At 40.3% G+C, this 19,398-nt stretch overlaps 2 protein-coding genes across 5 annotated transcripts; one reads left to right on the top strand and one right to left on the bottom strand.

Annotated features, from left to right (window-relative positions):
- Nucleotides 1-2,160: 2,160 nt before the first annotated feature.
- Nucleotides 2,161-10,545, top strand: LOC121322469 (cyclic AMP-responsive element-binding protein 1-like). Of its 3 annotated transcripts, none has more exons than XM_041262509.1 (8): nucleotides 2,161-2,374; nucleotides 5,716-5,844; nucleotides 6,057-6,203; nucleotides 6,420-6,520; nucleotides 6,898-7,040; nucleotides 7,375-7,557; nucleotides 8,186-8,279; nucleotides 10,003-10,087. In XM_041262509.1, the coding sequence occupies exons 2-7, from the start codon at nucleotides 5,731-5,733 to the stop codon at nucleotides 8,260-8,262; spliced, it is 765 nt and encodes a 254-aa protein (XP_041118443.1). In that variant the 5' UTR covers nucleotides 2,161-2,374; nucleotides 5,716-5,730; the 3' UTR covers nucleotides 8,263-8,279; nucleotides 10,003-10,087. The 3 variants fall into 3 exon arrangements, with proteins under 3 accessions (XP_041118443.1, XP_041118442.1, XP_041118444.1); XM_041262508.1 differs by lacking the exon at nucleotides 8,186-8,279 and adding an exon at nucleotides 10,282-10,545 and having other exon boundaries at nucleotides 2,204-2,374; nucleotides 10,003-10,156; XM_041262510.1 differs by lacking the exons at nucleotides 2,161-2,374; nucleotides 5,716-5,844; nucleotides 6,057-6,203; ... (1 more) ...; nucleotides 6,898-7,040; nucleotides 7,375-7,557 and adding an exon at nucleotides 10,282-10,545 and having other exon boundaries at nucleotides 8,190-8,279; nucleotides 10,003-10,156.
- Nucleotides 10,546-14,889: 4,344 nt separating this feature from the next.
- Nucleotides 14,890-18,292, bottom strand: mettl21a (methyltransferase like 21A). Of its 2 annotated transcripts, none has more exons than XM_041262511.1 (4): nucleotides 18,195-18,292; nucleotides 17,711-17,875; nucleotides 16,725-16,836; nucleotides 14,890-16,105 (listed from the first exon to the last, which is right to left on the bottom strand). In XM_041262511.1, exons 2-4 carry the CDS (start codon nucleotides 17,858-17,860, stop codon nucleotides 15,708-15,710), a joined length of 660 nt encoding a protein of 219 aa, XP_041118445.1. In that variant the 5' UTR covers nucleotides 17,861-17,875; nucleotides 18,195-18,292; the 3' UTR covers nucleotides 14,890-15,707. The 2 variants fall into 2 exon arrangements, with proteins under 2 accessions (XP_041118445.1, XP_041118446.1); XM_041262512.1 differs by lacking the exon at nucleotides 18,195-18,292 and adding an exon at nucleotides 18,016-18,163.
- Between the last annotated feature and the right edge of the window lie 1,106 nt (nucleotides 18,293-19,398).

Here is a 19,398-nt window from a genome sequence, read left to right on the forward strand (position 1 = left end):
AATTGACATTTGCCTGGACATCCCCACTCTATAGAACACCTTTTTAATATTTATTTAGTTTGTTTACTTTCACCATGTGTGGAATCTTGACTGACTGGAGTTAGAAATAGTAAATACAAATATAGTGAGAGTCAATGTGTGGCTGTGCGTGTGCGTGTGCGTGTGCGCGTGCGTGCGTCAGTGTGTGTGCGTGTGCTTGTGTGTCAGTGCGTGCGTCAGTGTGTGTGTGCGCGCGTGCTTGTGTGTCAGTGTATGAGTGTGTGTGTGTGCGTACGTGCCCCAAAAAAATGCATTTCAGTGAGTGATTAGTAATTCAAACACAATAAATCACTCAACTATTTGTGGCAAAAATCTGTTGTGCAGCTGCTAACATCTTAGTAAAGTGGACCTAATGAGTCCTAAGAGATACATTAAAAGACTAAGGGATGGTCCTGTTTAGAAAATGTCTGCAAAACAGTAAGTACACAGCACTCGTATGGTAACTCAATCACTCCTCTGGGTAACTGCACAATTCAATAACGGTCCAGTCACCACAGTGAACATGTTTTACTGACCCCTGAACAACGTTACCTCAGCTGGATCATTCCATACCAAGCAATCTCCTGTCGAGGGGCTCAGTCCCTCACTAACCCTAACCCTAACCCTAACCCTAACCCTGGAACAACGTTACCCCAGCTGGATCATTCCATACCAAGCAATCTCCTGTTGAGGGGCTCAGTCCCTCACTAACCCTAACCCTAACCCTAACCCTAAACAATGTTACCCCAGCTGGATCATTCCATAACAAGCAATCTCCTGTTGAGGGGCTCAGTCCCTCACTAAATTGTCCACAATTAAATTTGATCCGAAATGCACAGGGCTTCAATAAGCTTCTCTGTGAAGGAAGAAGGAACCCTTACGTTTAAATGCTGTCATATGCTGCCACCTGCTGGTCAGAAATAATACTTCATTGTCTTGTTGAGAAGGAATACTTATGGAAAGCCATAAATATTTGCGAGCCTTTTATTATGCGTTTTTTGCGTATGAAAAAAAAAACCAAATATTAAATTCCAGTAACAATACATATTTCACATATCGCAACAGGTCGCAAAATTTCTGCAGCAAAATGGGTTTTATGGGCGATTTGCCAAATATTTTGGTCGCAAAGTCTGCTGTTTGCATTTTCCAAATGTCACAGCTGGAATGTTGACGAGAACCACAGACCACAGGCGTGCAGCTCTGTTTGGATTTCATGGTTTGCGCTGTACGAACCACATACAGCAGCTGCCCTGCCTTTCCTTCTGGCTTCAGAATGAGGGCAAAAGGTTAATTGTTTCAGCCTTGCACTCAGAGCGAGGAGAGATCGAGGTCAGATAAATCCACCCCTATCAAGCAGGTCAGTTTCACACTCAGCACTATAACGTTGCCACTGTAAAATGGTCTAAACAAAGCGGTAGCTTATCCCGGCCAGGGTAAAAGTAGATCAAACTAGCCCAGTCAATTTGCATGGGTAAAATGCCCACTTGGTGATTAGCAATTGAACTATGACATTGTAATAGTGGATCACTCCCAGTCTGGAGCACCAAGAGGCGTTGCTCGACAGCGTGAAGCAGTGACAGCGTACAAGCACTTCTGTCTGAAACGGGCTTTAGATAAGTGAGAAGTGAGAATCGAGGTTAAATAAATGGGCATTTCGCTAGCTCCAGACACACTGCGGGACGGGAAGTACGCAGCTCTTCGTGTGTCTGCTCAGGGCAGGGTTAACGAGGAGGTCAAAACTCTGATAATATTAGATTTGCTCCTGTAAAACAATGCTGCCATCTTCTTGAATAAAGCATGAAATCAGGCACTAAATAAAAAACAGACATTGTTGAAGAAATACAAACGTCAAGAGAATGGGGCTAGAGAAACTTTCCTTAGTAATATATATATATATATATATATATATATATATATATATATATATAGATATATATATATATATATCATTTAAAAGCCAGAACGGATGTTTTTCTGTAAAAGCACATTCTGAAGCGCATCATCCTGGAGATCCTGCTGTTCCTCAGTATAACAGGTTTTTCCCAGCTGCTTGTCCGGCGTGGGAGGGAATACGCATATCTGTCTTGCGTGCAGTTCAGTACGGTTGAGGAATGTCCGTGTTTCTCCGGTGCAGCTCGGACATCATTCGGCAACACTCGGCCAGTCTTCGGGATGTCTCGGGTCTAGCTCGATTTCACTCGATGGTACTTGCTGAGCTCATTTTCGTCTCTCTCGTTCTCCGTGTTGTTGTTCCCGGTGACGCGACGGAGGTGTAGCCTGACGCGGTCTCTTACGTGTCGGCCTGAATAAAAGTGGAGCTCGGGGGGCCCGGGAGTGACGGAGGGAGCCTGTACCGGTAAGAGGAGAGAAGTGTCCGGGGGGTGGCAGGGACAAGTCCCAGGCAGGGGGCCAGCCTAGTTCGGCTCGGCCCGGGGGAAACAAAGAGATCATGGCGGCGGCGGGGCTTGCGGGCTGTCTGCTCGCCGGGGAGGGAGGAGAGTGCGCGGCCGGGAATCTGAGAGCTGGAGCCCGGGAGAAGCGCAGACAGGGTGCGCTGGAACTTGCTCTGCTTCGATAAATTGCACCGGTGTCTCTGAAGCACAAGCAGCTAACCCCCCGCATTGTTATTTTCGAATAAAGCATTGTTTTTATTCACGTCTTTTCCACATGACAGGAGGTTGCAAATATACACGTTTGTACGGGATATGAAGACACGCCGTGGGTGTGGGGTTTTCAGCAACGTACAACACGCATTTATTTATTTATTTAGCTTTATTGTTTAATTATTTTTTTATACGGAACACTTTAATTTTTATTTGAGTAAAGAATGCTACTGCAAATTATTCACTCAAGATTAATTGTCTTGGAAGCAAACGAAAAAAGGCGGTATTTACATTTTTTTTTTTTTTTTTTTTAAATCTGATTTGGTCACACACGTGATTAAACAGACTGAAGAACTGCGACCGTATATATATATTATATATATATATATATATATATATATATATATATATATATATATATATATATATATATACACTGTAGCATACGTATCTAATATATGTTATGTAAGTGTATAAATTAGGACTATCACCTTCCATAGAGGGTTCATCTTTTCTTGTCATCCCACACTCGGTTGAAATATCACGCTCTGAACAGCATGCGATTTTCAAACGAGGGCGGGCAATTTCGACTGACGAGTAAATATCTCGGATATGAGAGGTGATTTTAAAAAATGCCCGGGGTAATTCACGTCGTAAATAAATACAATATCTAATCTTTTTTTTTTTTTTTTTTTTTTTTTTTTTTTTTTTCTTTTTTTTCTTTTTTATCAATACAACGATTACTTCATAATGTTTTAAATCCATGAAATTGAAAGTGAAAATGTATTATCACACGCAGTGTAGGAGGGAGGAGCACTTGGACGGAGGCATGTTGCCTGCAAGCTAGCAGCCTTTCGTAAGAAGATAGTGCTAATTCTATTTAGACTTTTTGTAACTGCTACTGTGCCCTTAAGTGGTACACCGTATGCTGTCATTTTGATTTACCTATGCCCTACAGTGGGTTTCTGATTTTTACTGGACATGTTACTATAACCATTACAAAAATAAAACGTTTTGCCTTTTTAAAATCTCAGGGTATCATTGTAGTATTGAGTGATCAAAGCAAATGTTTGTTTGAGGCATAGTGTGGGTTTCAAGGAAGCAACCACTAAATGTTTTCCCCAATTTTTTTAAAAACAGATTTAAAAAGAAAAATCACAGAAGCATGGTTTTGACTATTTCGAATGCATCTGCATTCACATAATCAGGGATGACACTAAGACTCCTATTACATAGCAGTGTCACTCATCCCAGGTTTTACTACCAGTTCCATCAGCCACAGTGTTAGGTAACAAGCGCATGTGTGTCTGATTAAACACATAATGAAAGCAGGAAAGGATCTATGCAATGAGCCTTATTTTCACCATATTATCACATCATGTCTGGAGTTGATTTTGGGCAGTGGTGCACAAGTGGCTAGTCTTTTATGTTCACAGCTAACGATGAAGGGAGTGAAAACATTCCTACCTGGAGGGTGTATTATTGTGCTTCAGTAGTTAAACCGTCTGTAAGGATGGGAGCAATAAAAATACACTGTTAAAGCTGGCAGGTTTGCCACATAATGGAATCTCTTCCTTTCCTATGGCTTTTCAAGAGAATTGCTGCCCATGTCTGATGTTGTGAAAGCTGTATGTTGCAGTTTTACATACACCAGAGGCTGTTGTTCTATCAACAGTAAAGCTGAGGGAACGTGAAGCCACTTTGTAGCTTGGAGCTTGGTTTCAGGCCACTGCACAGCACTCCAGGGGAGACAGGGTTTGATACAGCAAAGTTGCCTCAGACTAGGACTCCTGGTGTGGAACAAAGTTTCAGGCCACTGTTGCTGAAAAAGTTGCTTTGTCTTCCCTCACCAAGGGTATCACAAGCACAACAGTTTACCCCTGTAGGGCCCCTACTCCAGCACACTACCTAGTTGGGCCTGGTCAGCAGCAAACCTGTCTCTTAATGTGGTGTCTAGGATTTCAATAAACTACCAATGTAACACAACGAAAAAGTGTGCAGGTTATTTCAGGTTCCCTGTGTGTGTGTGTGTAATACTGTATACCTGTATGTGCTCATCTCCGTCCCTCACATTCTACACAATTACTGAACTGTCTTCATCAAACTTCTATCATATGCTCCTTGCCCACTATAGATATTTCAGATTACATTTGGCTTAAATCATATTCATTTGATGATATATTTTATTTTACAAAAATCTTTCAAGTAATATGCGATAAATACATGATAAGGACCCCCTCTATGGGAGAGGGTCAGTCAACATTTCAGTGTTCACATCAGCCACCAGAGGGCGCTGATCTTGTGGAAAAAATAAATAAAAAATGTATTTCAAACTTCAGACCAACACCCAACTGCAAAAAATATATAATAGGGAAAAATACTTCCCTACTTTAGGCTGTGCATGTTTCTCTCATACTAGCACATAAGTGAAATGGTTTATTTTGCATGCGAGTTTGCATAAGAGCTCTGCTATACAAAATAATCTTAATTGTTATGAGGATTTAGTCCAGTATATTGAAGGATATCGACCATCACCAAAAACGAAAGAAAATAAATGATTCTGTTTAAGGGTAAACACAGCATCCAACAGTAGAAATAAAGCAATAAAGTATAGAAGCAATGTCATAATCATTTCTTCTCCAGAGCTTCAAATATGTTTTAGATCGCTTTCTATGTGTTACTTGCATCCCAGCTTTACCTCATCAGAAAACTTGAATCTATGAACACTTGTATGATTTGGAAGCATCCATTTATGACCTACAAAACATGTGTATGCATGTTTTAACTCACTAGACATCTGTTTATCGTTTTTGGAATAGAGGGATGAATGGAGCATGACTGCTTATCTGTGAGACTATTTGAACCAACAGAATGCCATGCTTGGTGCAAATGGGTCTCAACAGTTGTTTCATCCTTTTCAGAGCCACTGTAAAAACTACTGTACAGCTCTGATCTCATTTGAAATCCACTTTCCACATCCTACGTTGTGGTATTCAAAATGTAAAGCGCTGTGCCTTGAGTGATGCCTGAGTTGTTGCAGGGTAGGTTGTTAGTTTTGTTTTTGTTAATGTGGCTTTTCCTCTCTGTGTTTCAGTCTTCAGCAAACTAAATGACCATGGAATCTGGAGCAGAGACTCAGCGGGGTGGCGAGGCTGCTGTCACAGAGACGGAAAACCAGCAGATTGGAGTGCAGGCACAGCCACAGATTGCAACGCTGGCACAGGTACAGATAGGAGTGCAGGCACATCGCTCAGCTACCAGGGATCCTCAATACTCCCAATGGTAATGCATGGTGATAAACTTGGCAAACCAGGCTCAACTATAGTAAATGCTAGACTTGTAGGACTCTAGCATATTCCAGCATATCGACCGTTTTCTGTTGTGTTGACACAATTCCTCCTTTTTGTTTTTGTTTTTTTTTTTTTCCTAAATAAGGTGTCCATGGCAGGGGCTCACGCTACATCTACAGGCCCCACCGTGACTCTTGTTCAGCTCCCAAACGGACAGACGGTTCAGGTGCACGGGGTCATACAGGCTGCACAACCCTCAGTCATCCAGTCTCCGCAGGTTCAGACAGTGCAGGTGAGCACTGACAACTGTGTCTATGCAAGTCTACCTATTTACTACACTACTCATTCCATCATGCGTTTTTCATTCGGAGTTTCCATGAAGGCGCACTCTGTTAAATGCATGTGGAAGTGAAGAAATGTAAAGCGTGTTTCGATTTTGCATATTTCACATCTTTGAATAAATACATCATTAAATAAGGATTGGACTGAGCTTAGCGATTTGTTGCAGATTTCTACGATTGCTGAGAGCGAGGATTCGCAGGAGTCGGTGGACAGTGTGACGGACTCTCAGAAACGCAGAGAGATCCTCTCGAGACGGCCCTCCTACAGGTAACTACCACAGTGTTGTACAAACCTCCCATTGCAGAAGCCAGGGTACGTGTGTGTGTACATACACAGCGATCCCAGGAAATAAACTCGCAGCACGGTGCGATTTGTTTTCTGCCTTATAACAAGAATGGAAGTGATAGTGGAATAGCAATATGATTTTAATGGTATTTTGAGCTTACCAAATCAATGAATGTATGTATTAATTGTCATACTGTTGTGTACCTCTATGCCAGTAACTGTAGTCTGTACACGCCAAGTTACTACAAATCTGTCTGACAAACAAACGCAAAGTTGATATTTTTTCAAGTACTGTATAATGCTGTCCCTGGCATCTGATTTTTTTGCTCCTTTTTTTTTTTTTTTTATTCCATTGGTAGAAAAATCCTGAATGATCTTTCATCGGACGCCCCAGGAGTTCCCCGGATTGAGGAAGAGAAATCAGAAGAGGATTCGTCCACTCCTGCCATCACTACGGTGACTGTGCCAACACCAATATACCAGACCAGCACCGGGCAATACAGTAAGTGGGAAAAGATGTTTTATGTGAATCTTTTACTTTTCCTTTGACTGTTTCAACAAAAATATTCGTTCTTCAAATTTGTTAGAAATTTTAATCACTGAATTTTAATTGTGTTTTGTTAATTTCAGAAAATCCTCATAAATACAAATCTTCAGTTCCCCTACCCTTTGTAAACTAGCTGCTGTGTTAGTTAAATAAGCAGATGTATAGTATGGATATTTATATGTGTGCTGCAATTGTCTGCCAGGTATGAGCCATTAACATTCATGCCTCTTGTTTGAAAGGCTCAGCCCAGGTGTTGATTTATTTCTCCTCTGCTTCCCCCCCCCCCCAGTTGCTATCACACAGGGAGGTGCCATTCAGCTGGCTAACAATGGCACTGATGGAATGCAGGGGCTGCAGACGCTAACCATGAGCAATGCGGCTGCAGCTCAGCCTGGTACTACAATCTTACAGTACGCACAGACCTCTGATGGGCAGCAGATACTGGTGCCCAGTAACCAGGTAGTTGTGCAAGGTGAGTGACGCCAGAACAAGAAGAAAGAAAAACAAAGTCCCATCAAGTGGGGCTTGATGTTTAACCTTTCCGCTACGGCACTGCTAGAAATCGTTCATGTATGAACCATGATGTAATGGTGACGTCAGACGCCCATTTTAAGCCTTCTTAAACAACCATTGGTTGCTTATCAAATGACTGACATCTCCAAAGGCTCCAACAACCAATCAGGGATGGTTTTATATACTTTCAAAACGAAAGTAAAGCTAGATAGACAGAAAGCTAGATAGGTGAGTTTTATTTGATATATTTTTTGGACAGGAGGTTCAGCAAAGTACAAGCTTGCCAGAAATCCTGCCAAATCGTCCAAAATGTTTATAAACCCAAAAATAAATGAACAAAATATTAACTCTAGTGAAATAGTCACAGGATAAACTTTAGGGGTATTTCTCCAATCAAAATGCATTTCATTAAAGCCCCAGGCCAATGGAGATCACTTTTATTATGAGGTACAGCATTTCAGTATGTTCGGTTTCGATTATTGAATATACCATGATTTTAAAGCACAGCATTACCGGAGAGCAGATTACATTGCTTTACATAACCAGGAATGCTTACTGAACCGAAAGAAACAATATTTTTTTTACAGATGTTGTTGATGAGTTGACAGATCTGTCTGGTGGTGAACTTCTTCACATTACGCACCTGTCAAACAATCTGGTGTAAAATGAAAACCAGACACGGTATTTATACAATTCTTTCTGATCCTAGTTCCTGGGAGTTGTGGCTACCACTGATACAGTTTTTAGGTAGGAGATCACTAAATTACACTTACAGAGACATTTCTAAAGAGAATTGAACTTGAGTACATTATGTTTCATCATAGGGTGAAAACGTTATTCTCTTAATAATCTTCAGGTATAATCCGGTATACTTTCGGTGGATATTTTTCCTGATATACAAGCCGAAAGTCATGTTATGTCAGTCAGACCTCAAACAGGTGGCGTGTTTATGGGAGCAGAAGGGTTAATAGAAGGTGCTGCAAAGTTGTTGTGTGTTTTTAAATGTTTATTTTAATTCAGTGTTTTAACTATTTAGTGCCTGTACTGTTTGAGAAAGATTAAGTACATGCTTTGGTTAATTGACGGTTTGGCTGTGTTGTCAGTAAATTGCACAGCAATCCAGTGTGTATCCGCCCGTTACATACCCACCATGGTCAAGCTCTGAAGCAATGGCACCCACGTTTGCAGTGCTAATGCAAAAAAGCTAGTTGTGTTTACAATTGAAAGATTGGGTTTTTTGTAAACGTATGCATTTTGCTGCTGTGTAAATTACCAGACACTAACCTAAAGTGTATACAGCCCTGCGCGTGAAGAGGGGGTTTTCTGTAAATGTATAGTGTTTATTTGTAATTAATTAATGAAGTACCTGGCGCTCCTGGGACAGCCTATCTGTTGTGTGGAATCTAATCAGCAGGTAGGTGTGTTCCTGCGGGGTGTCGGTATAAAAAGGTTCACCTCAGGGCTGCTGCAAAACCAAAGCCAATTGGGCTAAAGAAGCTAAAATTCGCCTGTGTGGGAAAGAAAGAACCAGGGTTGGATACTGAAGAGTGAGTAAGCAAGTGAAAACTGCTGACTTGTTTGTTACTGAACAGAGAAGATTAGTTCAGAGATTGTAGATCCTACCAAGGTTTCCATACACTGTTGAATGTGCTCCGTGCGCTGCCATTGCTGGTAGTGTCTCGTGAGCTGTTCAGTGTGTTGATATGTAAATAAATCCTGTTTGCCTGCGGGACGTATCAACTTCACCCCGTCTCGATCTCCGGCCTGTCACGCGGCAGCAAATGCACACACCCACACGGCAGACGCCTACTCTGTCACAAGCATTAATACTGTATCTTTCTAAACAAGGGATTTAGGGGAGCTCTGTAATAGAAGCTGAATCTCAAAACAGTTGTGCAAATGTATTCATTGCTACATCTGTGTATAATGGTATTTAAAACAGGATTCATTTGTCAGACTTTTTACATATCTGCCCTTACTCTGGTCCCACCACAGTCCGATTCGCGACAGACTCCTGCACTGTATTTGACTGTATAAAGGGGCCCTTTCGCAAATTCACCGTTTCCAGTATTTCACTTTTTTTTTTGAGTAAGTGGGACAGCTAAATCTAGCAGGAGACCCATGCCTATGAAGAACATATAGGTGCCAACGATGCCTCCACATACTCTAAGGTTGTTTTGAGAGGGCAGCTTTCTGCTTATGTAATCTGATCTCATTCTTGGTTCTGTGGGACTGACCTAGCCTGACAGCCTGACAAGCTCCTAGATGCAAAAAGATGGCCAGATACAGCACTACTATGCTGCTGCTGTATGGGTGAATATCCAGGGACTGTTGCATGCTCCTCACTCTGCATGAACTTGAGGCTTGGGTAGCCCGTTGCAACCTCTTTGTGTCTCCTTCTCAGCTGCCTCCGGGGATGTCCAGGCCTATCAGATCCGCACTGCTCCCACCAGCACCATCGCCCCGGGCGTGGTCATGGCGTCCTCCCCAGCACTGCCCACTCACCAGACAGCAGAGGAAGCGACTCGCAAGAGAGAAGTGCGCCTCATGAAAAACAGGTACTCGCACATCTGGATGACCATGGCAGTCTGTTTGAGTATTAGGAATGTCTGCTAGAAAACTCGTTTTCACTGTTCTGGTGTTGACCCCACATTAACTCCCCTCCCCTTTCTCTGTGCGGCAGGGAGGCGGCGCGGGAGTGTCGCAGGAAGAAAAAGGAGTATGTGAAATGCCTGGAGAACCGGGTGGCTGTGTTGGAAAACCAGAACAAAACTTTGATTGAAGAACTTAAAGCACTTAAAGACCTCTACTGCCATAAATCCGATTAATTCCACGGAAGTTTTACTGCAGATCTGTACAGAGACTAGTCTGGCATTAGGAAGCTGGATGACAAACACATTTTCTAAATGTTGTTGTTGTGTGTGATTTTATTATTATTTTTTATTATTATTTTTTTTTTATGCTACAAAATACCTGACAACCCGACCCATTTCAAAACTATGGATTAGTCCTACGTCCTACCGTTGGATAATAACAACAATACTTTTAATCATGAAGAACCCCTTTTTTAAATACATTTATTATAATATATATATAAAAATATATATAAATAAAAAAACGAGGTATTTTGAAACTGACATGGAGGTTTTCCTACTTTTCCGCTAACAGGAACCTCTTGTAAGCCTGAATCATACACCCCTTCATGAATTCCACGGTGCCCCTAACATTTGTTGGGTGTTATTTGTGCAAGTTCTTTTTAAATCCTGCAGCTGTCTTTTGTGGTTCCTCAGACTCCCAAGCAGGCAAAGGAAAATGGAGTGCATCATTTGAAGCCAGTCTTGTGCTGTATACTTCAGTGAATTTTGTAGTTCCTTCAGATGTTCAGCTCTAAATCTTGTTTTTCTTTTTAAATATCTATCAACAATGAATTTAATTTAGTTATGCATAATAATTAATACTAGTGCAGTGTGCGATATTTACTTTAAAAGTATTTATCAGCCCAGAATCCAAAGCATGCAACCACCCACCCAGAGCATGGTTTGATGTGCCCTCCAGTCAGTTAAAACTCAATATAAGAATGTAGTGTCAGTGGGTTGAAGTGACAGATTTCTGTGGCTGCTTTACAATGTGTACTTTGTAAGTGTGGTGCTTTTTTTACTAGAGCGTTTGGAGGCAGTTCAGTTTAATCACTGAAATGTTTTTAGTTTAAGACTAACTGGAATCTGTAAATTTGGTGTGTGTGTGTGAGAATATTACCTTATAAAGGTATTCAGTGAGGTATGTTACTGACGTGAGCTCGGGTCAAGATGGGACCTGTTTAGGTTAACCATTCATGACAATTTGACAAATAAAGATAGCAGTCTAAAAGCAGATTCATTTTAATGAAAATGTATCTGGTGAAAGCTTTGAGAAAGCTACTTTTTTAATAGACAGGATTTCTGTTGGAAAACCGGACCTGTTCAAGATGTGCACTTGCTTCAAGCAGGCTAGGATGAACCCCAGTTCTAATCTCATTTTAAGACACCCTTCCTTTATCGGCAAGCACAGTCTGAGCCAGACTATCATGTTCTAAAGTATGTCCACGGCAATCCCCAGCCTGACTGCCTCAGAGGCAAAGCACTTTCACTGGGTAGATTAACAGAAAATCTAATAGAAACTGGCATGTCAACAGCCAGTCCTTCGTTTTCTACAAGGTCACGTGACACTGATGGTGCCGGTTGGGGAATGCTTGTGTTGTAAAGTACTTTTTGTTTATTGTTTTTTTTAGTATGCTGTGTTTGTAATTTGCTATATTGTATATGTGTGTTAGTTTATATATATATATATATATATATATATATATAACAAACTGTTTTATGATATACAGTCGTCATCATATTTCACTTTCTGTAAGACCCTACCAACCTCCCTTAAGGTTGGTGCAAAGTCTAAGAGTTGGGTTCCTTTCTATTAACCGAGGTACAACAATACGTACATATAATGCCAAGTCTCAAACGGTGCAGAGTTTTTGTGGACATGGACCTCACAAATGAGTACTAGTCAAGGGGGGGGGGGGGCATGCTTTCTTGTTTTATTTTATATTATATCATGCCACAATGTACAGTATTATTATAGGCACAGTTACTATATTGTCTTTTTTATTTTTATATATCTTTTTGTCAGAGGTCTTCTTTGTCCCAGAGAAGGGGTATAATCAGGTTAATCACATCATTTCCAGCTATTATCTTTTTGGCAGCTACCAGTATTTAAAATGGCTTAAAAGAACCAATGTTATCATTGGTTGTTAAGAATGTTTTATACGCTTCTACCAGCTCTGAACATTTTTTTGTATATTAAAACCAAACAAATTCTGAAAAAGGTAACAGAAAATCAAAAAAGTGAATACATTGATTTTATTGCTGTTGTTGCTTGTTTGCAGATTACAGCTTTTATTTTTTTTTCCAGTAATCTGTTAAAGTTTTTTTTTTTTTTTTTTTTTTTTTTCTGTAAACCAATATATACATTCTGGCTAATTTAGTGGTTGGGTTTAAACTTCCACAGTAGCTTCTGTGAATGCTAATGTTAGTCTTTGTGGCTGCCACTCGTCACAAATATTTGGAAGCAGCTAAACTAAATCTGCTGGTATATAATCTGGTAATTTACTGCTAACTAGCTTCCACTGGTGGCCTGAATAAGACAATTAACCCTCTCTCCAGGTCCTTTAGTAGTTTACTGTTTCATTAAGTGAGCAGAATGGCTCTCCAAGACTAGAATTGTGCACCCTTGATCCAAGCAGTGTCATTGCACTGGCTTGCTGGCTGCACCCCCCTTACAGCAGCACAAGTGTACATTATATTCATTATAACAGAAATGGTTTAGAAAGTTTTTAGAAAATGCTAATGCCATTATTAAACCATTTGATACTCGTCATCGTAGTTCCTGAACATGTTTTTAAATAAATGTGAATGTGTTTATGTAAGCCAGCATCAGCTGTTTTTTTATTTTTTTTATTTTATGTTGGCTGTTTTTGTAATCTGGAAATCGATGGGATTGATTAGGAAAAGGATGTGTGAAGAATTTGTGCAGTGGAGTGTTTGTACTTTTTTTAAATGTGAGCTGTCCAAATTGCTGACACCTCTGTGAATCTGTGGGCATCATGGTTGCATGCTTTTCCCTGTCCCTGTTTTTTACATTGCTTCTAGGAGTAAAACAGTTTTCTGTACATAATTTATAATGGCAGATTACTAAAAACCTTTTGATAACTGTAATAGGGAAAGCCTTGTCCATGTGAACTACAACGAGGAAGTTTCTTTCTGTAATTCTGGTTTAATGATTACACTGTGTAACAAAAAAAAAAAAAAAATTGTTCCTGGGTAGTAAGTGTTATTTCCTAATTGCTTATGCCTCAAAAGTATAGAACATGGCTATTCCCAACAAACTTTGCTTTTGTGACCAGGACAGTGATATTTCAAAATATCACTATTTCCAATGGGAAAATGGGCAAATGTGTGTCTTTTCATTCACATAAAGTCAGAAAAAAACAAAATATGAATCCAAATTACAAATTAACAGGAATAATAGCCATTTTCTATACTTTTGAGATTCAGAGTACACTCTATTTTGTTTGTTTTTGTACCTCCTTTGCTTTCCTCCCTGGGTGAGGTTGATGAGGATACAGTACTCTGCCACTAATCTAAACCACAGCAGACCCTTGTCTGGTATTTGTTTCATGTATTTTATCAAAGCATCACTTAACCCTTTGAATAAATAACAGAGTCAACAGTAACTGTTTTACATAGTTATCACAGAGTTACATTATAGTAGCCTGCATGGCTCGGATTAGCCAGTCTACTCTAATGGTTCTATTGCTCATTTCATAACCTACACACAGTGGACTCTAGTGTTGGGTTTTCACCTGTAATCTCCCCCCCCACCCCCCCCATGCGGTCAGGGGAAGCGTTAAGGGTGTGGGAGCATACTCACCATGCTAACAACTTTATAAACAAGAAAATGTGCAACAAAAAAAAACATGTACGCATAGATGTTCCCAAAGTTACATTAATGCTGGGAAAGAGGAATTCATTATTCTTTGTGGTTTATTTGTGTAATGCCACTTTTACTGAGCGTCATTTTTAAACACTGTGTATATACTCTGCTTTTGTGTTTCAGTAACATAGCGGTACACTGTATATAAACTAGTCTGTAAAATGGGGGGGGGGGGGGGGGGGGGGGGTCCTTTATTTCTGTATCCCTGTTTTTTTTAATGCAGCTGTTTGTGAAACAAAACTGTTGTAACATCCTTTTACAGACAAACATGTGAAGCACATTAAATTTGCTTTTAAAGGGAAAAGAAAAACTCCTTTTTCAAAAACACACACCCATAAACCAAACAAAATGTAAAATATTTATATATATTTATATATATATTATTAATAAAAAAAAAAATGCGTTATTTAATAGCTGTACAGTAACAACTATTGCAATGTACAGGCTAACAATGGAGGCGCCCTCTCTGCAAAATGATATAGAATGTTGCTGTGAAGCTAGACATATTGAACTTAGCTTAGTCTTATTCAATGTTCTTGCCTGCTGTGAAGTAGTTTATAATCCACTTTTTCATAATCCTGACACCTACAACGTGTCCTTTATATGCCTGTCATGGGTTTTCTGTGGTATCTTTAAACATTTCAGTTTTCAGATTATTCCATTATTCAAACACATCTCACAAAGCCCACCACTGTCCAACGTACAGAAGCAAGATAAACATACTTAGAAACTAAATGACTAGAATAACAACAGCGCCAGATTAAGATCAGAATTTAACCCTTGCTTTTTTAATGGTCCTTTTAAAACTGATTACAAAAATGATTTATAAAATATGACTTGCACAGATCAGATCACTTAACTCGGGTAGGCAAGTCTGGCGCCATCAGCATGATTCGCACGGGGCTGAAAGGGAAAGTCGGTAAATTCAAAATTAAATATGTTGTGCATGATTTGTAAACAATGAACCAGGTGAACAAAACTAATTTTGTTGCACCTTCCTGTGAGTGATATGAATTTCCATACATATCTTTAAATGCACCATTCAACCATGTTTTGTATTTGCCTGTCCCCAATTTAGTTATGCAGTCTCAGGACAGAACGTACCAATTTTAACATTATATTATGGCTTACTGTGAAGGCTGGTATTGCTTTGAGGCGAATACCCCGGAAATGCTGCATCAACTTTAAGATAACACTGACAAGGCTGATTCGCACTGGATTAAAGAGACACAGAATGCTTGAGTTTGACATTTTACAGAAGGTTAAAAAAAAAAAAAAAATCAGAAGGACCTCTGAAGAAATTGTTAAATAACTGGACGGGTCACACCTGTTTATGTGATTTTTAGTCTGTGCGAATCGGGCTGTAGTATCACCAGAGTCACGGTTTAAATGATATGATTAAATGCTTTGACACACAGCCAATAGTTTAACTGATTCCATCGTCACTAGACAATGTAACAAAAAGACACATGAGACGGAAAACTTCTCACAGTGTATACGCAACCTTTGACCTGGCATAGCTACATTATGTCGCGGTTTGGAAACTCAGCAGAACATCCTTGAACACATCCTGCGCACGTGTGCTTACAAGTCTTCTTTCACTCTGCGCTTCTGTGCCTTGTATATATGAACGTCCCTCTCTGGCTCGTAATGAACCTCCTCCACTGTGAAACCCTGCTGTAGCATCTTCAGGAAATCCTGGTCTCGTTCGTAGCGGATCCTACAGGAAAGCAGGATCACGGTCCTCTCTGAGCTCAGGTATTCCAGCGTTTTTAACAAATCAGGAAAGGTCTCTTCCAGATAAACGATATCAGCTCCTAAAACCAGGTCATAGCCACCTGGTTTGAAGCGATCCAGGCCCTCCCCCCAAGTCAGTTCTGTGACTTTCGTCCTTGCTTGGAAGTCAAGTGGCAGATTGGCTTGGACATTGGATTCTAAGAATTCAACTGCTGGTTCTCGGTCTGTGATGGTCACTTTAGCACCTAAAAGAAAAAAAAAAGTGTACATTTAGTCCTAGGTCCTGTTGTCCAAACTGCGTGAGATGACAGCTTTTATACAAAAAGAGACGCCTTACACACAACATATTAACTCACAATCAAAGACTTGAAAGCAACTACCTTATACAGCTGGAATATAATGGATGTCTCCTGTCAGACTATTAATAGCACCTAGGCAGATTAAATATAGGTTAACTCCTATTACAATCCCAGCACAAAAACTGAATAGTGGGACTTGTCATGAACCTGCACAAATAGCTTTCATTATACGAGAACGAAATGAGTTAGACTAGAAGATAAAGGCTAGGCAAATTATCTTTGTCTGGTATAATGTTCCATTAAAAAAAAAAAACATTAATAACAATAACAACAACAATAATAATAATAAACACATAAATAAAAAAATATCCATATTGTCTTAATATGTTGCTAGACTTGTTTATTTCCAGCCTCGAGGCAAAAACTGCAACATGCATATTGATGTGTATTTCTAGTCTCGTATCTTGTAAAGCGCTTTGTGATGGTGGTCCACTATGAAAGGCGCTATATAAAAATAAACACCCCCCGACTGCAAACTTGAAACAGACAAATAGAAAGTGCTCACCAAGCAAAGCAGCTACAATTCCCACCAGCCCGGTTCCTGCCCCCAACTCCACAGCACAGCTGCCTTCCAGAGCAATCGAGCCGAGTTCCAGGAACGTGCAAAGAACCACTGCCTGGAGAGGGTCAAAAAACAGCAGGGAATTCACAACGGCACAACTGACACACTCACAACTTGTGCTAAAGGATGACGTCAGCAACCTCCATTGCAACTGCATGTCGGTTAACTGGACATGGGTACAAATGCACGTGATAAACACACCGGTTCTGACACTATCAATACATTGTGCTCTGGTTAAATAAGGTTGATGGTGAGAATTAAACAACCCTTCTTCATGATATCGTCGATCATTTTGACCACCCCAACTGGCTTACCCAACGTCCTTTTTTTTTTTTTTTTGTACAGTCTGATCAAAGTAAGCAATAAGACCAGGCAGGCTGGGCAGTGTTGGGCAACACCGGACCGCCCTGGAGGGTCTATAGCCCTTAAAAAATGGGCAACTCTTACAAAAAAATAACAATAATAAAGACAGAAACAAGTTTTGTGGTTTAAATTAGGTGGCTCAAGGTGAAAAAGCACTAACGATCCTTTTATTTCCTGGTCAGCTATTGAAAGTTAATGCACCACCCTGACAAGGGTACTAGCCAATGAGATGCCAAAAAAAAAAAAAAAAAAATCTAAACTAACAATACAGGGATGAGAATAAGACTGATCCACTCCACTGCCGTCTGATCCATTTTACTAGGCGTTTAGCTGAACTTGTTACCTGTGCATTGTGGCTAATCATGCTCCCAGTAAAACCTGGACGGGGTGAAACTGCCATGCAATACGAGTTTTCTCCATCCCTGTAATCCTGTAACAATCTTACCGGTAATTAGTGTTTTCATCAGGTTATAGTCTGCATACTTTGTGAATGCGCTATATTGACTGTGTGTACAGTCATTCCAGGCTTATGGGTAACAATCGCTATTATTTCTTTGCTTACTCACAGCGTCCCACACCACGGCTGCAACACCCAGGCGCTTCCAGTCCTGTCTGATGTGGATCTGGTGTTTGGCGAAATGAAACGTTGCCGAAGATTCGTGCAGCTTGCTGAGACCGGGTAACGAGGTTTGGTTTTCATACGGCACAAGAGCCATGTCAGCAACTTCGACCTTCGACAAGCAGCATACAAGAAGGTTTTAAAATCATTGTTAACATTCTTAAACATGACACTCATTTAAAAAAAAAAACATTATATAAGCGTGTTTGCTTTTTAAACGTGTAATTATAATAAATGTTGTTTTGTTAGTACCTGTGTTTACCGGACGAACGTATACAAAGGACACTGTTCTAGTAATACCGCCGATTCCGAGTTTTAGTCACTAGAGGCCTTCGCTGTCTGTAACGTTTCAACCCCCCCTCTTAATAACGTTATAAAATTCACAGTGCCGTGTATTACTGGTAGATATTAGAAAATGCTTGTATCCTTACCGGTACCCACGCGTGAACAGCAAACCAGAAGCACGCACTGGCGATCACAGAGCTTGCTGCTTCAGACAGGAAGCGCAGATCCTGCACCGCGTCATGTGTCAGACATGCTGGTGCCCATGCAGAGAGCAAGTTATTATTATTATTATTATTATTATTATTATTATTATTATTATTATTATTATTATTATTATTAATGAGAGACAAGCTGACATTCTGTTTACCAGCTTCTCAAACTGCAGAATCGTTTTTTTATTAAAACAAAATGCATCGTCTGGACCACGTTAATTAGTGTCCACTGCATAACATATTGTTTTGAAAGAATGCAGGAACGTACGTTATTCATATAAAGGTTATGAGTTTATGGAAGGTGATTAATTGCACAATTCACACGAATGTCCTAGCGTGGTTTTCTGGATGCTGGATATTGTGTTCGGTATTCTGAAATCCTGTATTATGTGTGATGAATATGTTTGCTAATCGGAAGTACCCCTTCGCCTCTCGTAATTGTAGGTGGCTCTCTAGGAAAGTAAGTTCTGCTTGCAGGGGCTCCCTTGCAACCGAAAACATTTGGATATGTAACATAAAACCGAATCCACAATTCGTGCTGTCACAGTGATGTTGCAGGGTGCAGTGAAGCCACGCCAGTTAGATTTCTGGGATGAGACTGCATGGACACAGCGTTTAGCATTATCAGGGAGGAGGACAAGAGAACACTTTGTAATAAACTGTCCAGGCCAAGCTGTTGAGCAAGAGTGCTCTTCATCTTCAACTGAAACTACATTGCGGGGAATGTAAACAAACTGGACTGCACGACAGCTTCAGACAATATCAACATTCATTTCCATTCAATGGCATCCCGCCAGAGGTTACCCACAGTGCAGAAGCTAGGTATCACTGTGTGCCTGCACAGTTTGACTGCATGTTATTCTAGATGCGCACATCCCCTCACCATGCTGCAAAAATATTTGCTGTTTCTTTAAATATTTGGTTGGGTGCACGTTTAAAAACAAAATAAAACCAATCAAATAAAGCAGTTTCGTTCAAGACCCGCCTTATTCTTAAACTTGGAACGCGTCATTTCATTGGCAAGAACAATACGCATTAATAATTGCCAGTATTTGTAACAAATCAACATTCAGATAGCGAGAGTGGGCGGGGTTATCTTTTACAAACCGCCAAAGAGTCACAGAAATGACAGCGTAGT

The sequence above is a fragment of the Polyodon spathula genome, chromosome 10, assembly GCF_017654505.1.
Source record: "Polyodon spathula isolate WHYD16114869_AA chromosome 10, ASM1765450v1, whole genome shotgun sequence".
NCBI lineage: Eukaryota > Metazoa > Chordata > Actinopteri > Acipenseriformes > Polyodontidae > Polyodon > Polyodon spathula.